The 25619-nt window shown below is 49.0% G+C and overlaps 1 protein-coding gene across 9 annotated transcripts in view; it reads left to right on the plus strand.

The window, feature by feature from the left end:
• The window catches only part of LOC120227957 (transformation/transcription domain associated protein), a 111523-nt gene extending 86282 nt beyond the window's left edge, over window positions 1–25241 (plus strand). For 6 of the 9 annotated variants that reach the window (XM_039226022.1, XM_039226025.1, XM_039226024.1 and 3 more), the window contains exons 61-71: window positions 3918–4119; window positions 7002–7166; window positions 8600–8690; window positions 9933–10132; window positions 10805–11066; window positions 14589–14814; window positions 15695–15912; window positions 17958–18142; window positions 21819–22022; window positions 22111–22305; window positions 24197–25241. In XM_039226022.1, the coding sequence (XP_039081953.1) occupies window positions 3918–4119; window positions 7002–7166; window positions 8600–8690; window positions 9933–10132; window positions 10805–11066; window positions 14589–14814; window positions 15695–15912; window positions 17958–18142; window positions 21819–22022; window positions 22111–22305; window positions 24197–24481 (2233 nt within the window). In that variant the 3' untranslated portion in view covers window positions 24482–25241. The remainder of the gene's footprint in view (window positions 1–3917; window positions 4120–7001; window positions 7167–8599; window positions 8691–9932; window positions 10133–10804; window positions 11067–14588; window positions 14815–15694; window positions 15913–17957; window positions 18143–21818; window positions 22023–22110; window positions 22306–24196) is intronic. The other 3 variants (XM_039226028.1, XM_039226029.1, XM_039226030.1) reach the window with 1 other exon arrangement.
• The last annotated feature ends 378 nt before the right edge of the window (window positions 25242–25619 follow it).

A 25619-nucleotide genomic window follows, 5' to 3' on the forward strand; every position in this document is an offset into this window, starting at 1 on the left:
TTAAGCTCAAGGTCAGTATGGTTTGGTGAGAGTTGTCAGGTGTGATATTTCAGGGTCCTGTATCTGAAGATGTTAAGTTGCCCCAGATTGGTAAGCCAGCCTGATGTGCAGGACTTAAAAATGTTTCTTAAAAATGAGTTGCTTGAACACAGAAATGCTGATGGCCTGGATTCATTTCCCCGTTTTCGCAGCAGGACATTTTGGACCAGAGTTGATTTCATTCCTTTTATGAAGACAGTTCCTGTTTTAGAGCAAAGGGCCAGTCAGCGGCCTGCAGGCCAAACCCAGCCAGCATCTGGTGTGTTTGTTTTATTTATTTTTTAAATGTTTATATTTGAGAGAGAGACTTAGCATGAATGGGGGAGGGGCAGAGAGAGATTAGGGAGACACAGAATCCAAAGCAGGCTCTGAGTGGTCAGCACAGAGCCCGACATGGGGCTCAAACTCCTGAACTGTGAGCTAGTGACCTGAGCCGAAGTTGGACACTCAACCGACTGAGCCACCCAGGAGCCCCTAGTTTTTATAAACGATATGCTAGGACGCACCCGTCCCCGCTGACGCTGCCTGGGCCACTTTCACACGACAGCCACAGTTGTGACAGAGATGTTCGGCCCACGAAGCCTAAGCCTACTTACCATCTGGCCCATTGCAGAAAAAGGTCGCAGAGCCCTGTTTTGGGGAAACACACGTCAGACGAAGTATACAAATGAGATCCGCTGACAAGATGCTGCTCAGTGCCATATGTGGAGCTTTAAAGCTTGCTTTTCACATTTCAATAATAGATATTTTTTTAGTTTATTTTAAATAAGGAAGTGATTTTGTCAAGGCGAAAGTTTGTCATTTTTTTTTTTTTTTTTTTTAGTGTTTTAAATTCACACGACATGATATAAACGGTTTGAGAGTATACAGTGTCGGTGGGTTTAGTCCATTCACCATGTTCTACGCCATCACCACCTGCTGTTTCTAAAACCTTCCCGTTGCCTCCAGAAGAAACCATGTACCTGTTAGCAGTCACTCCCGATTTTCCCCTTCCTTAGGCCTCTGACAGCTGCTGATCCACTTCCTGTCTCTACGGCATGCCCGTTCTGAACGCTGTGTATAAACGGAACCATACAGTCTGGCCTCTCGTGAATAAAACTCCATTGTGTGTCTGTACAGTTCACTTGTCTCTTCAGCAGTTAACGGTCATTTGGATGGTTTGTGGTTGCGGCTCCCACGAGTCATGTTGCTGTGAATGTTCATGTACAGGATTTTGTGAGTGTGTGCTTTCACTGGTCTTGGGTACACACACACAGGAGTGCACCCGCTGGGTTATGGGCTACTTCATCTCTTCGAGAATCTGCCAAATGGTTTTGCACAGTGGCTGCTCCATTTTCCATTCCCACCAGCAGTGTCTGTGCTTTCCAGTTTCTCCACATCTTTGCCAACACTCGTTCCTTTCCACTTGGCTGATCACGGCTGTGCTGGTGGGTAAGGAGCGGCCTCGCCGCTATGTCGACGATCCTTTTTGTGGGGGTGGGTGGTAGTGAGCATCTGTCCTGTGCCGTTTGCCTGTCTTCTCCACGGAAATGTGTGTTCGGCTATTTTGCCCATTTCTTAGCTGGATTATCTGACTTTTTACCATCGAGCCCCAGTTCTTACACGTTTGGGTGGAATTGTCTGTCAGAGATGTCATTGCAGCATCTTCTCACGTTCTTGCCGGTGCCCCCAGTGCACTGAGCCTCTCATTTAGAAGTCCAGTGCGTCGCTTTTCTCAGGCTGCTCGTACTTCTGGTGCCAAGACACCACCACCAAACCCACGGTCACAAGATTTACTTCTCTGATTTCTTCAAAGAGTCTTACCAGCTTAGCTCTCACATTTAGGTCTTTAACCATTTTGAGTTAATTTTTATACATGGCATGAGGTAACGGTCCAGATACATTCTTGGGCACGTGTATGTACCGTGTCCTGCCACCATTCATCAAAAAGACTTCTTTCCCCATAGAATGACCTCGGCACCCTCTTGGAAAAGTCAAGGTTTATTTCTGCACACTCGGTTCTGTTCCCCGATGTCCATCCATCCTTACACTGCTGTCATGCTGTGCTGCTCACTGTGGCTTTGCAGGAAGGTTTGAAGTAGGAAAGCGTTCTTCAGCTTTATTCTTGTTCAAGGTGGTTTCAGCTGTTTGGAGCCGCTGACATTTTCCCACATGACTGTTAGGCTATCCATTTCTATAAAAGAGGCAGTTAGGATTGTAGAGCTTGAATCTGTAGGTTAACTTGGGGAGTGTTGCCATCGTAACGATATTAAGTCTTCCGTTCATGAACACAAGAAGTGTCCATCTTTGTTTTGTTTATATTCTTAATGCCCAAGTTTTGCATTTCTTACGTTAAATGTATTCCTAAGTGTTCTTGATGTTACTGTAAATCGTTTTCTTAATTTTGTTTCCAGATTCTCCATTGCTAAAGTATAGTTGTATTTACAACTGAATTTTGTATATTTCTCTTACGTTTTCAACTTTGCCGATAGTTGTATGTTTGTGGATTCTTTAGGGTTTTCTTTATAAAAAATCATGTCATCTGCAAACAGATGATTGTATATCTTCCTTTCCAGCCTGGAAAGCCTTTACTTTTTTTCTTGCCTAATTGCTCTACCAAGGACTTCCAGTACTGAGCTCAGGAGAAGTGGTGAAAGTTCTTGCTTTGTTCCTGATCGTAGAGGAAGACCATTCAGCCTTTCCCCACCGAGTGTGATGTTACCTGTGGACTTTTCGTGTATGGCCTTTATTATGGTAGGGTAGTTTGCTTCTGTACCTAGTTGGGGCCTGTTTATCTTGAAAGGGTTGGATCTCGTTAAATGCTTTTCCTCCACCAACTGACATCCATGTTTTTCCTCTTCATTCTGTTCATGTGATGAATCACGTGGGCTGCCTTTTTGTTTATTGATCGTAGCCTTGTGTTACTGCAGTAAATCCCACTTGATCATGGTGTATGATCCTTTTCATGCACTGTTGGATTTGGTCTGCATTGATTTTCACAAGGGATATGAATATCTAGTTCTCTCGTGTCTTGTACGTTTTTGGAAGATGCAAAACTATTTCTTATTTGCAGATATGACATGGTGTAACTACTATGGAAAATGGTTTGTGAGTTCCTCAAAAAATTAAACACAGAATTACTCTCTGACCCGGGAATTCCACTCTTAGGTATATACCCAAAAGAATTGGGGCACTTGGGTGGCTCAGTCGGTTAGGTGTCCAACTTCAACTCAGGTCATGATCTTGGGGTCTATGGGTTCGAGCCACACATCAGGCTGACAGCTCAGAGCCTGGAGCCTGATTCAGATTCTGTGTCTCCCTCTCTCTCTGCCTCCCCCCCCAAGCTGGTGCTCTTTCTCTGTCTCAAATATAAATGTTTAAAACAAAAAAAGTAAGAACAGGTGCTCAAGCAGGTACCTGCTTGTGAATGTTCATAGCAGCACTGCACGCAGTAGCCGGAATGTCAAAAAAGCTCAAGTGAGTGGGTAAGCAGAATACGGCGTATACATGCAACAGGACAGAATTGCAATGTAAAAAGGAAGGGGAGGCTGACACTCACTGCAACACGGGTGAACCTCACACACTGTGCTGAGAGAAGCCAGACACAAAAGCACGTGATGCATGATCCCGTTTATAGGAAACATGCGGATTAGGTCAGTGCACAGAGCCAGAAGGCAAGCTGGCAGTCACCAGGGGCTGGAGGTTGAAGGAGATGCAGACCAACTGCTCCGTGATGTGGGTTTCCTTTTGGGACGATGACTGTTTTGGAACCCAATAGAGTAGCAGTTGTGTGACCTTTTGAATGTACTAAATGCCACTGAATTACTCATTTTGAAATGCCTGATTTTGTTTTGCAAAGCTCGCCTAAAAAAACCGTGCTTTGATTTGTGTCCTCTCAGATCTGAGGAAGCAAACAAAGCCTTTTCTGCGGCCGTGCAGATGCACGATGTGCTGGTGAAAGCTTGGGCCATGTGGGGCGACTACCTGGAGAACATCTTCGTGAAGGAGCGGCAGCTGCACCTCGGGGTGTCCGCCATTACCTGTTACCTGCACGCCTGCCGGCATCAGAATGAGAGCAAATCGAGGAAATACCTAGCCAAGGTGAGCCCAAAAGAACCGGTTTTCACTGAAGGCCATTTGGTAGCCTTGAGTCTCGCATGAGGAACCAGCTCTTTCCTAATCCATGCTGCTGGGGTGGCAGGGACCATTTCAGGCCTGTACGGTCAGTCCCCGTCACTCTTGACAGCAATATCATGGTTCCCTTGGCAAGCTAAAAAGACTTGAGTCCCGTGTTCTCTGGTGCCTCACACTGGGTGGAGACTCCTGCAGACTGACAGGGAGGCTGTTGGGGGGTGCTTACCTGCTGGACACTCTGGAGATGCTTCCCTCTCACCTGCAAGGAAGGTGCCCATGGTCACAAAGCTGCCCGGCTCTAGTCGCAGGGGACATGGGATCCCCTGACTTCCGCAGATGCTGCAGGATGAGGTCACAATTGCTGGAGTTCTTGTCCCACATCACCCCAGCGCCATGCCATGGACGGTGCCGTTGGGTGACTGCTTGACACCGAGGCTTCTTCAGCGTGGCTTCTTGTTTATTTAATATTTTTCTTAAAACATTAAGAAAGTGGACACCAGGCTGCCAGCCTGTGGCCCACTTGATGCCGGTGGTGTTCATCAGAGATTTTTAGCAAAAGTCTATTTTGTTTTGGTGAGGTTGCGAGTGTGAATTAGGAGGTCACTGGCCGCTGCTCGCCGACAGGTTGGGTCAGTTAATGATTGGCAGTGACGTGAATCTTTGCAGGAACTGTATGCACACTTGGGGTTTTACCCATCTGTGCGATTTATTCATGAAATTTAGCAGCATTGACCATTTTGTACTTATTTTCACATGTTGCCTGTAAGGCTACTACTCTGTGTGCTCTTCTATTTATAATTTTTTTCAACATTTATTCGATCTTGAGAGACAGAGCACAGGCAGGGGAGGGGCAGAGAGCGAGGGAGGCACAGAATCTGAAGCAGGCTCCAGGCTCTGAGCTGTCAACACAGAGCCCTTCGTGGGGCTCGAACTCACAAGCTGTGAGATCATGACCTGAGCCGCAGTCGGAGGCTTAACCGACTGAGCCACCCAGGTGCCCTTTGTGCTATTTTAATGTTGGGGGAAAGTCACTGGATTCAGGGCCTCAGAATTTTTTTTATGAATATGAATTTATTTCTATAATTTTAACTTAAATTACAGGCAGGGCTTGTAACGCAGGGCCTCTGTTTCCCCAGGGCTTTTCCCAGTAGTATGCTACTGCCAGGGAAATGACTTTCATAGGGAAGGTATTTGGAAGACCAGGGAGGGAAGGTGGAAAGCCAGATAGAAATGAAAGATGCATGCACATATGCACACACGTTCACACTCAACTACAGAGGAAGCTGTACCAGTATTGGAACATCTCAGAAACTGTCTCTTCAGTTTGGACAAACCTAACTCTAGGTCATCTAGCTGGGGAAAAAAGGATGGTATAGGAACAATAACAAGACATGGGGTTTCTGGACATTTGAAAGGAAAATAATCACTGAGAGAAGAGACGGGAAAGAGCTCATAAATCAGCATCTTGGGGCCTTCTCTGAGGCCCACAGGATGATCCCAACTGGAGAGGCCGCATCCCACAGAGCCTCACTGGAAAAGCACTTAGCAAGGAAGGGAGAAAAATCCTAGGTTCTGGATGTATGAGGTGAGTTCTTCCAAACAGGGCCCAGGGCTGTCTCTTCCCCTAGGCTCCTCCATTCCTAGGCAGGAGAAGAAATCTGTGGCTGGAAGAGCTGGAGGGATAAAGCATGTGTCCCCGAAAGTGAGTAGGTGGAACATCTTTTGGGCACCATTCAAGTCCTTTTGGCCTTGCTTCCTACTTCTGCCACTGCTACAATGACTAGTTTTCCAGGAGTGACGAGGCAATGTCTTGCCATGTTCCATTTGCTCTCTCCCAGGGTTTCCCTGATGCCAAGGCTTGGGATGCTTCCAAGAGCTGCTCTACTTTCACATACAAGCAACAAAGACCTGAGAGTGTTAGCGCCTAGTGGAGCAACCTATAAACCCCAAGAATGGGAGGCAGTGGACAGGTGCTTCCTATTCCATCCCCAGGACAGATGGTTCTCTGAAACATTTCATAAGGCTTTTTTTTTCTTAAATAGTTTATTGTCAAGTTGGTTTCCATATAACACTCAGTGCTCATCCCAACAAGTGCCCTCCTCCATGCCCATCACCCCCCTTATCCTCTCCCCCACCCCCATCAGCCCTCAGTTTGTTCTCAGCATTCAAGAGTCTCTCATGGTTTGCCTCCCTTCCTCTCCCCCGTGGTCCTCCGTTAAGTTCCTCCTAATCCTCCTATACGTGCAAACATATGGTATCTGTCCCTCTCTACCTGACTTATTTCGCTCAGCATAACCCCCTCAGTGTCCATCCACATTGCTACAAATGGCCAAATTTCATTCTTTCTCATTGCCATGTAGTATTCCATTGTATAGATAAACCACATCTTCTTGATCCGTTTGTCAGTTGATGGACACTTAGGTTCTTTCCATGATTTGGCTATTGTTGAGAGTGCCCCTATGAACCCCTATGCATCAGCACTCTTGTATCCCTTGGGTAGATTCCTTGCAGTGCTATTGCTGGGTCATAGGGGAGTTCTATTGTTAGTTTCCTGAGGAACCTCCACACTGTTTTCCAGAGGGGCTGCGCCAGTTTACATTCCCACCAGTAGTGTAGGAGGGTACCTGTTTCTAGAGTCTTCTGATTTGTTCATTTTAGCCACTCTGACCGACGTAAGGTGGTATCTCAGTATGGTTTTGATCTGCATTTCCATGATGATGAGGGATGCTGAGCATCGTTTCAGGTATCTGTTAGCCATGTGGATGTCCTCTTTGGAGAAGTGTCTGTTCATGTCTTCGGAAGGGCCTCAGAATTTAAACTCACCTTTAGGATTTTTCCTTCTTTCTTAGGTGCTGTGGCTTTTGAGTTTTGATGACGACAAGAACACTTTGGCAGATGCTGTGGACAAGTACTGCATCGGCGTGCCGCCCATCCAGTGGCTGGCCTGGATTCCCCAGCTGCTCACCTGCCTGGTTGGCTCTGAGGGAAAGCTACTTTTGAACCTTATTAGCCAGGTGCGAATAACAAGGTCTCTTTGTGCAGAAGAAAATTAAGTCTTCATTTCACATTGGGTTTTTCTGGAAAGAAAATGCATGCTCAAAATACTGAAAATAAGTGAGAGATAGGAAGATGTACACATTTAGATGTTACTTGATCTGAGGCACAATTAGAAGTGATGGAAGAATAGGTCAAGGTTGCAGTGAAATAATCCACTAGGATGTTACATGTTAAAATGCTAATCTCTTTGCGTGTGATGCCACATAAAGATGCAGGTAAAACAAGCTCTCTCTTAAAATGTACGGTTGCTAGTGATTACTAGCGAATAGTCTGAATTACAGTAAGTCAGCATAGTGGTGGCATTCATCCCATTTGGTGCAGATGTGCAGGGTGAAAGCTCTGTGCACTGGGGACGGGCTCGGGGGATGGGACACATTGGGGTCCTGTGGGAAGGCTTTCATGACCATTTGTTGAGATGATTTCAGATTGTCCCTCTCCTGTGAGAAGCCTGCCGGGTAGAGGAAGGACCCAGACAGTAGATGTTTGGAGACAGTTCTGTCTCACATACGGTCCCCTTGACTGTGTTTCTTTCTGTAAAGTTAAAGAGCCTGTGACTAACTTCTCATGAATGAAGAGCCGCCTAACCAGGCATTTGGGAACATGCCACTCATCATTCTGTCAGGTTTATTTTGCTCTTTACATGTGATGCATCATACACATTGTACCCAGAAATGGTTTTACTTTTCCCCTCAAGAGGCTGCAGCTACATTCCCGGGTGCTTGCATTTTGCTTGATGTTTATCTGCTCGATTCAGTCCATTTGGGATTGGCTTCATTGAATGTCTAGAACTAGATGTCATTCCTGTTTTTTCTCCTAGGCACATTTTGAAGGGTCTGAGTAACATGATAGTAGCTATTCAGGCCTTTTGAAGAAGCCATAAAGCCGTAGTTTGGTGAGACTGGTGTTTCTTACCGTAAATAGAAAATTTGCAGCATCCTCTTTGCTGCTGTTACATGTAGTAAAGTTCTTCACTAATGAACCTGATTGTCAGTTAGGATCAGTTTCCAGTGAATTGTGCCTAACATAAAGACTGACTGGTGTAATTTTGTCTTTCCCTGTTACTTGCCCGAGTAGGATCCAGGGACCGGTGTGTTCTGCCCTCCTCAGATTTCACCAAATCAAATGAAAGTGGTTTCTCTGTCATTGACTGTCCCTAGGCAGAACCGATGGGGCACCGTGTTGCTCCTTCTCAGATCTTTTAGAGGGAAACTAGGTATTTTACCTGCTGTTGAGTCTGTGTATTAGCCCAGTGCTGCAGTATTTTGCCTCCTTGGTCCAGATGCAGACCCTCGCCCACTTAGGAACGACAGCAGTTGTTTTCCATACAAATTGCCGTCATCCAGAAGCACAGTGGTGAGCATTGCTCTCTATGCTCCGTGTCTCTGAGCAGGTTGGACGCGTGTACCCCCAGGCGGTCTACTTTCCCATCCGGACCCTGTACCTGACCCTGAAAATAGAGCAGCGGGAACGCTACAAGAGCGGTATGTCTCGGGCGGGGCCAGCTGGCCAGACCGTGGAGGGCTTATTGCGTGGGGGCATTCCACGCGCTGATGGCTGATGGCTGTGGACACGCTCCTGCCCTCAGCCTCTCCGTCTTTTGCCAGTGAGGACACTTTGGGGCTGGGAGGCAAAGCCTGATCTCTGAGTAAAGTCAATGGTTTCCCATTGCTGTGGTTTAATAGGGTATTTGTTTACCTGAGTGATTTGGTCAATAAGTAGAAAAGTATATGAAATTTTTAGCTTTAGATAGTGATAAAGTTTAGTAACGTGTCCTGGTAAGAACTATGAGTGTCAGCTACCATGTATGTCCTTTAGTTTATGATAAACACCTTCCACTGCCAAAAGAATCCGCATGGAAATCATTCTTCCCAGAAAATTTGCTCCAACTAGAAGGGTTTTACTCTGCATTGAACACTCATTGAACTAGTAGTTACACTAGTAACTTACTAGTGGCTTCATTTGCCCACTACACATGGTACTCTGTGGACAGTTGAAACGTCCTTTGCCTCAGGACATTTTTAACACCCAGATGTTCACACTGCGAGGCCAGAGACTTTTTAAGAAGGTGACCTGACCTAGTGGGCATGGTCGCATCACCTGCCGAAGAGCCAGGTCATGTAGATGGGTCTCTGCGCTGGCCTAGGTAGATGTGTGGTTTGGCCATTTGAAAATTTAAGATTTTTTCCTCCTGACTGAGCCAAAGCTAGAAAAACAGGCCTTGGGTTCTACAACATATTTTTCACATAGCAAATGACTACTTTTTTAAAATACCTTTTTAACACATGTGGTCTGGCTTTTCTAGATGAAAAAATGGAGACTTGCCCATTAAGTACATTTAGATTCTCTGAGCTATCTGCAAAGAGTGTGAAGTATTTTTTTCTAAGCATTTAAAAAATGCTCAGACTTGGAGCAGAGTTAAAAAGGAGAGGGCCGCAGACACTCACGCGCCCTCCCCTCCCCACTCAGCACACGGCCCTTTGTCGCTCCGCTGACATGCTGCAGGCCGGCGTGTAGGCATTGGCAGGCCATGGGCCCGAGTCCCTGGGCGCAGCTCTCCACCGAGTGGGGGCAGCTCCCACACAGCCCCCGGGGAGCCGGCTCCCGTGCGGTGCTAACATGCCGGCAGGAACCAGCGTTGCTTTGGCCGATGGGTCCTCTAGAGCACCGAGCTCTCGCCTCGGGCCAGTTTGCGCTGACATTGGCGTTGTGTGTGTTGCTCTCAGATTCTGGACAGCAGCAGCCAAGTTCAGTGGGTAACCAGTCCCATTCTGCATCAGATCCAGGGCCCATAAGAGCAACAGCACCAATGTGGCGCTGCAGCCGAATCATGCACATGCAGCGAGAACTGCACCCAACACTTCTGTCTTCCCTGGAAGGCATCGTCGATCAGATGGTCTGGTTCAGAGAAAACTGGCACGAAGAGGTAGGTGCAGAGAACCCATCGTCCTGGGTGCTTTGGGCCGTATTGTCTTCAGATTGGCTGCCTGGTCATTTATGTCTGTATCATTGAACCAAGCAGTGAACAGATAATGTCTGCGCACTAATGCAGCCTCAAATATTTGAAGCAGGAAACTTGAGAAGAAGATGAAATTGAGAAAGCCACTTCTGGCCTTAACGTGTTTACCGTGCTCAGTTAAGCGTCACCCAGCACCGGTTCACTGGGCCGTGGTGGTGGTGGGTGCGAGCCGGGGTGCAGATGTAGGTAACAGAGGCGAAGTTAGGTCTCCAGTGAGCTTTCTAGCCACCAGGCCCTCTCAATGGCATTTGCATGCAAGCTGATGACAGTGATGAGCCCTGTTGTCTAGATGTTCACCTTGTTTGGCCCAGAGGCCCCCTTGTTACTACTCTTACGGTAACTTCATCTTACTCTTACGGTAACGGTTTTTGGATTTTTCTTTTTTTAATGTTCAAAACACTTAGTCCCCCACCATTAGAGACAGTGTGGAGCGCACAAGCATCTGTCTCTTCATGCTCTGATTTTACACCTACTGTGTGCGGGAGGCGGTGGGATGTGCCGAGCAGGCACCGTGTGGCCTGTTAGCTGCTTGAATTGGGAGCCCTGTTTGGTGAATTGTCTTGGGTCTCTTCCCACCAGGTTCTCAGGCAGCTCCAGCAGGGCCTGGCGAAATGTTACTCCGTTGCATTTGAGAAAAGCGGAGCAGTGTCGGATGCCAAAATTACCCCCCACACTCTAAATTTCGTCAAGAAGTTGGTGAGCACGTTTGGAGTGGGCCTGGAGAACGTGTCCAACGTCTCAACCATGTTCTCCAGCGCGGCCTCCGAGTCTCTGGCCAGGCGGGCACAGGCCACCGCCCAGGACCCTGTCTTCCAGAAGCTAAAGGGCCAGTTCACCACTGGTGAGTCCCTTCCGTGTACCTACAGAGCATTCCACTTGCTGTTCTTGCTCTGTCTTTAACATCTCAGCAAGCTAGTTCTTCATTTTCATGAGCACTGTAGTGGGTGAGCTGGCTGCACTCTTTAAAATGTAGCCTCAGGTCACGATGTCACCGTGACTCTTACCAGTCTACAGTTGCACGTCCTTCTCTCCAATGAAGGGTTAAGATTTGGAACCAGGCTCCACCTGAGGCATGGAAGGTGTGAGGGAGATGAGAGTTTCAGGCTAAACCTGTCCTTTCCCCTCCCTCCTTCCACTTGGTTTTTGTAAGAAAAGCGAACAGTGCAAGGTGAGGCAGTGGGCTCCAGGTGACGAGTGGGGTTCAAACTTGTAGTGGATTCAAGGGACAGAATGACCAGGAGATTGTACTGTAGTTACATGTCCCTGGTTCGGGTCCATGCCTTTTCTGAGAGCCCCAGGAGTAGGAACCGTGGCCCCAGCCCTGCATGATCGAAGGCAAACAGGTCCAGTCTCCTGTGGCCTTGGTCTTCATCTGCCAGATGGGGGCCCTTGCTCCCACAGCACATGTGCACACGGCCAACCATGTCCCTTGTGGAGGCGATCCTGCTGCCACCCTGCTGACCTGCCTGTCCTCTGGCAGAGGAGCCCAGGCGAGCACTGGGGCTCAGAGCATCTGTGCAGCCTCCAGAGGACTTTCTAAATCTTTTATGTCTTGAGTGCCAACCCATGAGTGATCATCCTGGGAAACAAAATTTGTCTGGTTAATTCTCCAGCTAAAAGAAGCATTTCAGTTTAATTACAGCTCTTATAACTGCCTCTAGAACATCCTTTCTTCACTGATACATTAAGCTGTGTTCACCTTGTTAGCTGTTTAAAATATCTTTTAACAACTTGTATCACAGAGAACATAGCTAGAAACATGTGCTGTGTAGACTCTGTTGAAATCACGTGAAAGAAAATATGTCCCACTAATTGCTAAGGATGCTTTCAGCTACAGCCATGACTTACTTTTGATCCATCTTAGATGGGGGGTCCTGCCTTCATTCCAGGCAGCCCGGGGCCCCGGGTATCTCCCCTGCTGTGTCAGCTGGGCCTTAAAGGTAACACTGGACTTGCCTTAAGGTCGAGGGCTTTCCCTCATGATCCTACACGTTGAAGAAGATACTCTTTGAACGATAAAATATAGGCTTTCATACCTTTTACCAAGGCACCTCGGTCATCTTATTTTCCTTTGTAATGTTCACGGGATACCGTGTGTCACTCTGTCCCGAAAAAGGCAAAGTCTGAGATTAATTTTGTGGGAACTGTCATATTTTACTTAAAAAATAGGACGTTGTCTATTTTTGAAAGAGAGAGAGCACAAGTGAGGGAGGGGCAAAAAGAGAGAGGGAGAGAGAATCTCAGGCAGGCTCCACGCATAGTGCAGAACCCAACATGGGGCTTGAACTCACAAACTGTGAGATCGTGACCTGAGCTAAAATCAAGAATTGAATGCTTGACTGAAGAGGGGATACCCAGGTGCCCCTGTTTAGTATGTCTTTATCTTAAAATGTCTGCCCATTAAATTAAATGTCATTTGAAACAGAACATTCAGAGGGAGACAAGTCATTTGGGTTTTAATGTAAAAAAAATTAACTGAGCAGTGAAAGATGACCGCTATGAGGCTGTGACCTTCTTCCCAGTGCGGGTGTTTCATATACTTGACTGAGCTCTGCATCGTCTCCAATCCCCCCTTCCCAGGAAGGGCCATCTCTGGGTCTGAGCGTCATGTTCTAGTCCCCACAAGGGAGCGAGAGCTCCCCACATCTGTCCTTGGCCAGTATCGTGTATGCTGGCTACTGACTACCCCAGTGAGGAGGTGGGAGAATGCTCAAAAACAGGTCAGATCTATCCCAGAGAATGAAGACTCATTTCCCTCCAGGAACTTGTACACGAGTGTCATGGCCATTTTATTTGCAGTGGCACCAAACTGAGACTAAGAATGGGGAGAGTGTGGTGCATCCATACTCGCCTGAGATCGACAGAATGGAGGTAGCCATCGATTCAGTGACTCGTATGAGCCTCAGGTTACGCCAAGCACGAAAAGCCAATCTCACAGGGATGCCTATGCAAGATTCTTATGAAACATTTGTGAAATGACGTAATGAATGGGGTGGAGATGGGGTTGGGGGCCAAGTTTTTGGGATTCAGGGTGGAGGTGGGCAGGGCCACAGGGCTGACACGGGGTGTCTGGATTGCAGTGCTTCTGCGCGTACTGAGGTTGGGTTTGCATTCAGACAGCCGCGGCCTGCTGGTGCTTTTGGGCTGCCCGCGTAGGTGTTGATGGGGCCCTTACCGGCCACATCGGTGACCCCCAATCACTTTCTGGCTTTGGTCCAGCCTGCAGGAGACAGCGAGGATGAGGTATGGGGGTCTGGACTGGGCCTGGGCTTTCAGGATGGCACCAGGACCCCACACAACCTGTCTCTGCAGAGGAGCGTTTGCAGGAGGCTCCAGAGAGCCCTTCAGCTTGAGTGCAAAGGCCACCCTGCCACCTTACAGGTCCGGGTCCTTGTAGCATGAGGATGGTGGCTCCCGCAGGGTCCGTTTCCCACAGAAACAGTGCAGCTTATCCTGGTCTTCAGGCTCCTACAAGTTAGAGTCACATAGAGCCCCTTTGCCACTGGCACTCATCAGTGTGGGATTGAGGTTCTTTAAAGAAGGGCTTTTCAGTTTAATTGACTTTTAATACTGAGCCTCAGTAAAATCTAAGAAAATCAGTCATTGAGGATTTTTATTTGCTTGAATAAAAAGTGCATGTTTTCGATTTTTACCACTTTAGTTTCTTGCCTGAAGGTCGTCTTTTTTTTTTTTTTTTAATTTTTTAATGTTTGTTTATTTTCATGAGAGAGACAGAACACGAGTGGGGTTGGAGGGGGCAGAAAGAGAGGGAGGCACAGAATCTGAAGCAGGCTCCAGGCTCCGAGCTGTCAGCACAAAGCCTGACATGGGGCTTGAACTCGGGAACAGTGAGATCATGACCTGAGCAGGAGTCAAATGCTTAACTGACTGAGCCACCTAGGCGCCCCTCTTGCCTAAATATCTTCTGATGCACCGATTTGTAGTCTAGTATTCGCCTGGATTGGATTTGTGCCTTGGCTCCTCACTGTGGTGGTTGCTCTCAGGCGGGGCTGCCGTGGGCAGTGACCTTCAGGGCTGGCCTCCTGGGCTCCCAAGCCCCTCAGAGGACTCCCCACATCCTTTCCTTAAGGAAACCTGTGATGATTGGGGATGAGATTTCCTGTTGGCACTCCCATCTGTTCCCTACTCCAGTCTTGGGGGGAGACCGGCCCCACCCGAGGGTCTCCATCGCTTGTTCAGTCTTCAGCCTATACTTTAAAGAGTGGGAGGGACAGAAATGCTTTGCTCCTGGTTAGGTACAGAGTAAAACACTCCTGCTTCCTACCTGGGAGGCATGATTTTGTAGTGAATTCCAGGTCGTCCAGATGACTAAAAATGTTTTTAATCGCATTTTATTTTGAAGATTTTGACTTCAGCGTTCCAGGATCCATGAAGCTACATAATCTTATTTCTAAGTTGAAAAAGTGGATCAAAATCCTGGAGGCTAAAACCAAGCAGCTTCCAAAGTTCTTCCTCATAGAAGAAAAGTGCCGGTTTTTAAGTAATTTCTCAGCACAGACCGCTGAAGTAGAAATTCCAGGGGAATTTCTGATGCCAAAGCCAACACATTATTATATCAAGATCGCTAGGTGAGTGAGCCGTGTGACTGGCCCCAGGGCAGATCTGGGGCTGCCGTTCTGGTTCCTTCTGTCCCCTGTGCTGTCCTGGCCCCTGAAGTGGGAGAATGTGAGATTGATCTGTGGCTCAGATCTGAGCCGTCAGGCACTGTTGAGGGTCTGGTCGCACTGATGGGGTAAATGTCTCGCTTGAGTCCACTTTGTGTTTCTTTTGCTTCTAAAAGACTCTTTTCTGAATCTCCACAGAACTGGACTTAGTAGAAAGTTTATCGGTCTGCAAAACTTTTAAACCTTAGTATTCAAAGCAGAATTGGATTAGAAAATTTATTAGTGTGTATATTGTATCTTATTTTAAATGTAGAAAGTGTGGTAACAGATGGTCATAATCAGACCCGGAGCTCTGACTTCTTGTGCATCCAGACTTGGATTTCCTGGTCCTCCAAATCTGACTCCTCTTCTGGCCACCCTCTCTGCTCCCTGTCTTCTGTCCGTGGCCAGGGCCCGAGGGAGGGAGAAGAAGGCGAGGGTGTGTCCATCCTCACGCCTGCTCCTGGGCCGCTTGTGCCAGACTGTCCTGCCCCCCGGCTCTACAGCTGGGGTGCTCAGAGCCCAGTCAGCTGCCTGTCTTGAGCTCTGGAAGTAGGACCCCAGGGCCCGATTGTTTTAAACCTGCAGCGTCATCTTCTCTTCCACCTTTGACTTTCCCTGTGCCAAGATGTCTCCCCCCACCTTGTGAAACACCATCGCACCATTTCAACCTGGTCAGAGCAACGTCTGTAACTGCACGTTCTGTCTTCCCATGACGGTTCCAAGTGCTGTCTTTGTAAGGGTCCCTCTTCTTTGAAGTCGAGCCCCGGGCAGTTGGTGTGTCATCGTGTGCTTGTTTGGGCAGGTTTATGCCCAGGGTGGAAATTGTGCAGAAGCACAACACGGCGGCCAGGAGATTGTACATTCGTGGGCACAACGGCAAGATCTACCCGTACCTCGTTATGAACGATGCCTGCCTGACGGAGTCCCGGCGAGAGGAGCGCGTCCTGCAGCTGCTCCGGCTGCTGAACCCCTGTTTGGAGAAGAGAAAGGAAACCACCAAGAGGCACTTATTTTTCACAGGTATGACAGGTGCGCTTTGGGAGGGACACAGCCGGTCCCGCTAGCCTTTGTGGATTTTTGCGTGTGCCATCTGGAGAATTGAGAATGCCCTGAAGCTCACCAACAGGGAGGGTTCTGGGCTGAGGACCCTGTGCCGCAAAGAAGCCGCTCCCTTCTCGCTGCAGGACAGGGGCTCTGATGAGTGTCCGGGAAAAGGAGTGCCCTGCCCGTGCATGCTGCTGTGTTCCCTTACCCGGAACCCGTGCGTGCTCTGGGGGACTGTGGGCTGAGCACGGGGCCTGTCGTGGGCGTGGTAGCGTGTCGTGAGTGTGTTTAAGTGCGATCTCTGGACTCTTCCTGGAACTCACACTGCACTGCATGGCCCCTACCGGAGCAAGCCTTTATGGAGTGAAATGTGGCACGAGGGAAAGTCAGAAGGCCCGTGAAGGCCACAGAAATCATGGTCAGGTGGCTACCAGCAGCCTCCGAGTAAGGCCTTCCCATACCTAGTTGTCATGGGCGGTTCGTGGGTAACCCATTTCTGTCTGTAACAGGCAGGGATGAGATGCCTGTAATCCCACTCAGAGAAGACAACCACAGTTAAAACATTTTAGCATCTGACCTCTGAGGTTAGGAGCCCACTGCCATGCATGGTATCCAATCCCATGGGGAATGTTCTTCTGACAGCTAAGATTCCAGCTGACTTTAAGTTTTGACTTAAAATCTTTTACCCTTAGGTTCAGTATGCTTCAGATAAGAAATAGATTGAAAAATAGAGTATATAGAAAACTACGCATTTTAACATGCAGGTGATGTGATCTATAGTGTTGATCATATCTGTGGGTATTAGAGGATCCTTTGCTTTTTCCAAAAAAACAAACTCTTGGTCAGCACCAAACCACAGTCCAAATACGTGCCCTAGAGTCATGGTGGAATGTATTCATGGATTGAAGCCATGGAGCAAGCCAATAGCTGTGGTTTAACCGACCTTAGACCAGATTAACTGTGTCCGTTAGAAGTCAGAGGCATGTGCGCACACGTGTGCACGTATCACGCTGACAGGGCAGGCGCAGGCAATTATAGTGGCCTAGGGACAGGCTGGTGCAGATACCGGGTCACAGCTCCCACTCCCCCCACGCCCCCCATCACCAGTGCGGCAGCTGCCATGACCCCATGCCGGAAAGCTGTATTTGCTCCCTTCTTTACAGTCTTCTGGAAATTTCTCAGCTTTCTGCAAAATGTCTTCAATAAAATGTTTTAAGGGGCACCAGCCTGGCAACTCTTGATCAGGGTCATGAGTTCAAGCCCCACGTTGAACGTAGAGCTTACTTTAAAAAAAAAAAAAAGTCTTACTGATATTACCTTGATCTAGTATCTTTGAAGTACTATTTAATCTACCAGCAACCCCAAGGGGTATGTACTATACTCGCATTTACAAATGAAAAAACTGAAGTTCGTACAAGTCCAGTGACTGTTCCCAAGGTCACATCACTGGGAAAACAGACCTCAGGATGTGAGTGTGAGCAGTCTGGCTCCAAGGCAGACACACCCAACACTTCTAGGTCGAGTGTGGTCATGACATGGGTTATCACGTGGGGTGAATTACTTCACAAAGAGTGCCTGTCACTGCCTGTACAGCTCCACAAAGTAACCGGAATTGGCGGAATGACAAGGTGGGCTCTGAGAGCTTATCTGAGCCACAGAACACAGAAAACAATGTGAGCGATCGTTTTCCTGATTTCCCGAAGGCAGGGCACAGCCATCCCTGACCCCGGAAGAGCACTTAACATAATCACACTCCTGCCTCAGAGTGAGTGGGAGGATTGATTTCTCCTGACAGGATGCCGACAGAGGAAGACCTCTGAAGAGCAAACAGTTGGCAGTCTCTGATTTTTAAAGATTGCTTTCTAAAGAATTTCCGTTCATCTGTGTCTTAAAACAAAAGGTGATGGTGGCTTAGGCTCTGTCGCTTGGTAGATTGAGCTTCATGCCAAAGTGTGGGACTTGCAGCTTCACCCCTGTCCTCTGTTCTCGAAGGACTTAGTGATCTCCTCCTCTCTCCTTAGTTCCTCGAGTCGTGGCGGTGTCCCCACAGATGCGCCTCGTGGAGGACAACCCGTCTTCTCTCTCCCTTGTGGAGATCTACAAGCAGCGCTGTGCAAAGAAGGGCATCGAGCACGACAACCCCATCTCCCGGTACTATGACAGACTGGCCACGGTGCAGGCGCGCGGGACCCAGGCCAGCCACCAGGTACCAAATCGGGACAGTCGGGAGCACGAGCCGCAGCCTCACGTGCAGCCGCGTCCTGTGGCAGCACTCCCCTGACACGTGCACTTAGAGAAGTAGCAGGCGGTTGAGAGGGACCTTTCTCCCTCATTGGACTTGTGACATAGTTGGAATTAGGCAACCATGGCCCCTGGCGTAGTAACATTTGCTGAGAATAACTTGACGGCAAATTCCTCTGGCAGCCAGACCTGCACTGAGAGACCGGAGGCTGCTTATCCACTCCGCATTCACGCTCCTCTGGTTTGCGGCCAGGGCCACACACAGACTCTGTGTTGTACGTGCTTTTAAAAATAGAGAAAGTGGTGAGGCCCAAAATGAGTTAGGCCCAGTTGTATTTGTTGGTGCCTTGTGTGGGAGCACAGTGCCTCCCACAGGAGTCTCAGGCTGCTCTGGCCTTGTCGGGTGGACGGAGGGCCGTCCCCACCTGCAGGTCCCTGCCCTTGCTAGAAAGCAGGGCAGGCGTGGGGTCCAGGTGAAGAGGTTTTGCTCAGGATTGTGTGCGTCACCAGGAGGCCTGCTCCCCCGATGCCACTGTGGTCCTTCCTGTGGCTCCTGAGAGGCCTCGTGGTTTCTAGGAGAGATGCCCCAGAGCTGGAAGCCATGACCTTGCCTCCATCCTCCCGGGGACTCATTTCAGTTCGTCCAGGACCTGGGAGACTGTTTCTAGGAAGATGGAGCCTGCAGGGTGCTCATCTCACCCCCTGGGCAGTGCTCAGGGCACAGGCAGGGCCCAAGGTGGTCCAGGCCTTGGGCTCTGGGGCAAGCTGCCGGCAGAACAAATGGAATCCGTCTGTTCTGATGGGTCTCTCTGCACAGAGCTCGTGGCCTCCATTGGGAATTGGTGTCAGGGCTTCATCACGGTGCAGTGGATGTTCAACTGACCGAGCCACCCAGGTGCCTGGTCCCTCTGTGGACCAAGGACAGTACGAGGTGTTCATGCAAGATGAATGGATTGTATTCTTAAGGCTGCATTTGCCTTTGACATTGTCGAAACTGATGGTCTCTGTCTGCAAATACATACTTACATGAGGTTCCCCATGTTGTTTTACAAACTACTTGTGTGATGCTATTGGTTCTGAGAGAGAGAGAGGGTGTGAGCGAGCACATGCAAGTAGGGGAAGAGGAGAGAGGATCCCAAGCAGGCTCTGCATTTTCATCAAAGAGCCAGACACAGGGCTTGATCCCAGGAATCATGAGATCGAGACCTCAGTCAAAATCAAGTCAGATATTCAACTGACTGAGCCACCCAGGTGCCCCTGAAAATTCACCCTTTAAAACGTACAATTTCATTGTTGTCGGCATATTCACAGAGTTGTGCAGTCATCACCATAATCTGTCTTTTTTATAAAACCATTCAGGGGCACCTGGGTGGCTCAGTTGGTTAAGCACCTGACTTTGGATTTTGGCTTAGGTCATGATCTCACAGCTGTGAAATTGAAACCCTGCTTCGGTATCAGTAGTTGTTCCTTTCTAGTACCTAAGAATATTCCCTTGTATGACTACTATATCACATGTAATTGATCCATTCATCAGTTGGTAGACTTTTGGATTGTTGATACTTTTTGACTTACGGCCAATGCTAATGACTATGAATATTTGTGTATATATTTTTATGGGGACATATGTTTTCATTTCTCCTTGACCTAGATGTAGAATTGATGGGTCACATGGTAAGTTTTATGTCTAACATTACATGAACTGCTGGACTATTTTCCCAGGTGATGGCAGTGTATAAGGGTTCTCTTTTCTCTGCATTCTTGCCAGTGGTTGTTATTGTCTTTTTTATTGTAGTCATTCTCATTTATTTTGGTTGATAACAAGTGATGTTGAATAGCTTTTCATGTGCTAATTCACTGTTTGCATATTTTCTTTGGAGAAATGTCTATTCAAGCCCTTCGCTTATTTTTAAATTGTATGACTTGCTTTTTTATTTTTGATGCTGAGAATTCTTTATGTGTTCTGGATGCAAGTGACTCGATCTAAGTGGTTTCACTTTATTTCCTGTGTGTTGGCTATTTTCCTGATCCTTCACTTACCTCATGATTTTTTTGTTGAAAACTAGATGTCTTTAATAATATGTTAACTTTAGAAATGAGACCCTTTTCCCTAAGGTTTGTTATTGTTACTGTTGGTTTAGTGACTTTCCTGGACTGTTTTGTAAAGTCTCTGTTTTTGTCACATGCAGCCATTGAAGCCTCTGCTCACTTAGCTAATGATTTGACTGAGATTTTCTTAAATGCTTTGAACCAATAAGTCTTCCACATTTTTTGAGGCCCTGTGTGGGGGGTGGGGGAAGCCTTCCACATGGCCAAGTACTGTACAGTTCTCCCTTAGCTTTCACTTCCTGTTTGTGCAGCATCAAGGTCAGCCAGAGGTGAGAGCATTGGGCTTTCTGAGGTTTTTTCCTGACCTTCTAGTGACCTTCTAGATCCTTAGGAATGTATTGAAGCTTCTCGAAGCCTCCTGTGGGCATCTTACTCCCTAGCTCTTCCTCACGTCTGCCATCGTCTTGTGTGCTCCAGCTGGTGCCACTGCCTTGGGCACCTGAGGTGTTACATGGCCATCGCCGATTCCTTCAGCAAATGCCCATCAAATAGGGTGCTCCTCGCAGACTGAACTGAGTTCAAGCAGAGACAAGCCCAATAAATGGGGCTTCCCCCCCTCCCCTGCCCCAGAAAGCTGCCAGATAAGTCAGATAGTGACGGTTCTCTGGAGATGAGGTTTTTGAACCCATTTTGCCCACTCCTGGCTGTGAGGCTGCTGGTTTCTACAGTTGTCAGCATTGCAAAGCCGCTGTGGGGCTGGGTAGACGCGGATGGAACGCCACAAAGTTCACTGCCCCCAAGATTCAGCCTTTTTTTCTTGAATAAAAGCTACTCAGATTGTTGTAATAAGCCTTTAATTTCCAGAATTTAAAAAAGTTTTCCAAAGTACATGTAAGAGTGGCTTTTTTAAGTTTATGATTTTTGCTAATGTTCTTGATGGTTTGCGTGGTTCTTGGATGCTAAGGCCCTGCATTCTAGTGGCTGGTCAGAGCCCCCAGGTAGGACTTGGCCCAGAGCAGAACTGTGCCTTTACCATCTGGTCTAACAAGAACTAAATTAACTCAACAAACTTTTTATTGAGACGGTCTCTGAACTGTGGTGTTTGAAATAGTGTTGTGAGCCCTCCCACACAATGGCCACTGTAAAGCCCTGCAACATCTGCTCTGCTTTGAGAGACTAGCTCTTTCAGTTTATAAAACTTTTGTCTTTAACAGTCTTAGGTATGAAGTGCTGGTATCCAAATATTTGTTTGTTCTTTTTGTTAACTGGCCTAGTGTTTGCTGTGGTGAGCAGGTTACGGTATTCAGAACTTGCCTGAATTCGTGGTAAGACCAATAGCCCGCATTGTGCAGCTGAGGCTTTTATTCAGGTGGCTGTGGTGTTGGTCTGAGCACACGGTGTGCAGCCCTTGAGGGAAACTGACATCCTTGTATTTAGTCAAACAACATCACATGTGTGTTTCTCTGTAGAATTCACTCTGTTGGTGCCAAATAAGTACGAAGTTACAGTTGGAGAGTTTTCCTTTTGGAGGGAAAAAAGAGGGAATTAGAGGGAGTTTTCCTTTCGGGAAAAAAAAGAGTGATCTGTCCCTCCAGGTGCTTCGCGACATCCTCAAGGAGGTTCAGAGCAACATGGTGCCGCGCAGCATGCTGAAGGAGTGGGCCCTGCACACGTTCCCCAATGCCACGGACTACTGGACGTTCCGGAAGATGTTCACCATCCAGCTCGCCCTGATCGGCTTTGCGGAGTTTGTCTTGCACTTAAATAGACTGAACCCTGAGATGTTACAGATCGCCCAGGTAATGGGGTGTGCGTAGGCAGAGCCTCTCCTTGGGACCTCTCCATTGCACTGTTTCAGTCCCACAAACGTCTCCTTCTGGTGTTTAGGACACCGGCAAGCTGAACGTGGCCTACTTCCGCTTTGATATAAACGACGCAACTGGAGACTTAGATGCCAACCGTCCTGTCCCTTTCCGCCTCACACCCAACATTTCCGAATTTCTGACCACCATTGGCGTCTCCGGCCCACTGACGGCCTCCATGATCGCCGTGGCCCGGTGCTTCGCCCAGCCCAACTTCAAGGTAGGCCACAGTGGCTGGTGTGGAGCACAGCCTGGGGTTACCCGTATGCGCGCGGCCTCATGGCTGCCAGTATGAGGCAGAGCGTTGTTGCCTCACAATCGAAGTTTCAGCATTTTGGAAAAAGCATTTCAAAACCTTTGCTGTCTCAAAGCATTTACAAAAATGAGTCGGAAGCATCTATGGGATCATTTTCCCAACTACTACTGTTGCTTATCAGTTACTCCGTTTTGAGGCTGCCTTCCGTTCTGTGTTTATGTACATCTTTCCACTCTAAAAGGGCAGAAATGGTGTCTGCAGGGTTGTGCCCGTCTTTCTGGCACCGTGGTTACAGGTCCTAGAGGACAGTCCCGGCGGTAGGAGATGCGACGGATGCCCTGGCCACGGGTGGTGTGGGTGGCTCTGCCTTCCCCCGGGCGCCGCCCCTGCCCAGCACCGCACCAGGGGGCTTCTCCTTAGACTCTCCCGGGCAACTGCCCGGCTGCCAGCAAGGCATGTGCCTCAGCACGCGTGCCGCTGACAGCAGGCAGACCAGCATCTGCACTCGGTTCCCGCTGGCTCCGAGCCTGTCTTCACACCAGAGTTACTCTCTCCTCGCAGTTGGAGACTGAATGCAACTTATTTTTCTTAGAACTTAGGAGACCGGTTGTACCTTTCTTTTTTTTTTTTTCCACAGATGAGCAGTTTGTGCCTAAGTACCGGTTGCTTTTCCAAAATACTTACTCAGGGCAGTTGTAAAATTACCAGCTGAACTGTGAACACAGACTTAACATCAAGCGAAACTTGTGCTTTCAGTGCTCACTTGTCCATCAGTGGGGAGTGCTTTCGGGAACAGGAGTCGAACGCGAGGAATAGTAGCCCTGCAGCTCTTCCGTGAGCGAGCGGTCTGTGCTGTGACATGAGTAGCAGCTCGCCGTCACTTAGCAGGGGCGTGAGGCTTGGAGCAGGAAGTCCTCACTGAGAAATGTACTGCTTCTGGAAGCATCATAGGGTAGTCCTTAGACTGGCATTTACTTTGAAAACTGTAAAAAAGAACAAAGAAGGAAGTGCTTCCCGTGTCTCAGAGGCCTGTTACAACATGGAGTGCTGGCCAAGATGAGGAGTTGGGCCACCTCCTTCAAACTCTGGACCCAGATTTCTTAACAGCCTAAATGTAGAGGATGCCTTTAAGTTCACTAAAATACGGACCAGATTGTACAGGCATCTCTTCTAAAAACACATCTGGGAGGCTCTCTTACTATCCCCTGTATATAAACAGGGAAACTGAGGCACAGGGGGCTAGTAACTCTCTCAAGGTCACCCAGGCAAGAAGGTGGACCTGGGGCCAGAACCTGGAGTCTGTGCCATGGCCACACAGAGGCCTGGGGGTGGCCCTCCTTGGTATGAGGCATGTCCTGTGATACCCCCATGCCTTGTGGCATCGATTCGTTCCTGTCTCCACCCAAATGTGACCTTGTCACCCCCACCCCCTTCCCCTCCCCCGCCGATCTCCCTGAGGCCGTCTTACCTGCTGCCTTCTGCACAGGGCCAGGGTGTCAACATTTCTGTTTTGTTCACCCTACCAGGCCCCTCAGGTGCTCAGATGCTCACATAAACGACTGGCACCAGTAAGCAGTGTGACCTCAGCAGGTGCCACTGGGTCCGTGTGCCCTGGCTCTGCAGAAGGCCAGACCAAGCGCTGTACCCTCTCAGCCCTCCCTGCTCGAAGTGAGGAGGCAGTTTGTACCCCCGGGGGCTTCGCCAGCACACCAGCCGGGCACACGCCATGGCCCCAGGCACTGGGCTCACTGGCCGCCACGGCTCGCTGGGCTTGGGCTTGGGCTCCATCTCCTCGGGGAGCCCCTGCGGGCTGCTGCTGGTTAATCCAGGATCGTTTCCTTCTCTCTTGGCGCAGGTGGATGGCATCCTGAAAACGGTGCTTCGGGACGAGATCATTGCCTGGCACAAAAAGACACAGGAGGACACCTCTTCTCCTCTGTCGGCCGCCGGGCAGCCTGAGAACATGGACAGCCAGCAGCTGGTCTCCCTGGTGCAGAAGGCTGTCACTGCCATCATGACCCGCCTGCACAACCTGGCCCAGTTTGAGGGCGGGGAGAGCAAAGTGAACACCCTGGTGGCTGCCGCCAACAGCCTGGACAATCTGTGCCGCATGGACCCCGCCTGGCACCCGTGGCTGTGAGCGCGGCCGCCCCGCCGCCCAGAATGTGAAGCACGCCTCGGGCCCTGCGCCCGCCAGCCGCCAGGACTCCCCCCGCCCCTGCCTCGTCGCCACAGTCACCGAGGCCCTGACAGCGTGAGCGATCGCGGTACGCACAGTTCTGGGGGGCTGCCCTGCCACGGCGGTGCAGCAGAACAACTCAGCTTTTAAAATCCCTCGTAGAAGCCAGGACTCCCCAGTCTGGAATTTCTTCGTGAATTCTTTTTTATCATATTCCTCCCTCCGTGTGAATGTACAGATGGAACCATAGGAGACGATTCTGTGCTGCCGGTTTTTAACTCCGATGACCCCTCACAGGAGCCTCATGCTTTTGTACAGATCTTTGTAACAAGTGTATAGAAAACCCACTTTGTCAGAGAAACAGGAAATTATGAACAAATCGTGCTGGTTTTTCTCTAAGCACAGACTTCTTTGCTGTACGCACTCGGCCACGGGGTCTCCCTGCGCATCGGTCATGGGTTGGCATGGCCTCGTCCCCTGCGGGGATGCTGTGCCTCCCGTGGTGGATTCAGATCCTGCCTGGAGACGAGCCCCGGGAGCCGGCAGATGAATCCGGGGCTTTTCATTGGCTGGCTCTTTGGACGCCTCCTTGACGTTCACTATCATTGTACCTGGAAAAACCTTTTCCTTCCTAATTTAAAAAGAAGCAGCAAGAAAAGTTTGTCCATTCACTCCAGTCTGTCCTGTTCACATTTTTATAAATATGAGCATTGAGAATGTTCTAAATTTGTACAGTGTGATTTTTTTTTTTTTTTTTAGAATAAATATTTTATAAAAGGATGTGTCTGCCTTCATGTGTGTGGAAATGCTTGTTTCCTCTGCCTGAGCATCCCTCAGCCGCTCAGAGACCGAGTCCCCTGGGCCAGCACTGTCATGCTTCAGGGTGGCTTCCTGGGGATGGACCAACAGGTGACGCCTGGGAGGGGTCTCAGCCTGGAACTTCAGGGTCCAAACTCACACGCAGCGTCTTCTGTGATGGCGATGAGGCTGGTCCTGACTGCCGGCGTGAAACATGCCCAGGAATCTGGTCCCTTTGGGCTTGGTTTCCCCACCTTAGGGCTGCTGCCGAAGGACCTGTGAGTGCAGGGCGGGAGGGGGT

This window comes from Hyaena hyaena, unplaced genomic scaffold (assembly GCF_003009895.1).
Source record: "Hyaena hyaena isolate Hyena2069 unplaced genomic scaffold, ASM300989v1 scaffold_20, whole genome shotgun sequence".
Classification (NCBI taxonomy): Eukaryota; Metazoa; Chordata; class Mammalia; order Carnivora; family Hyaenidae; genus Hyaena; species Hyaena hyaena.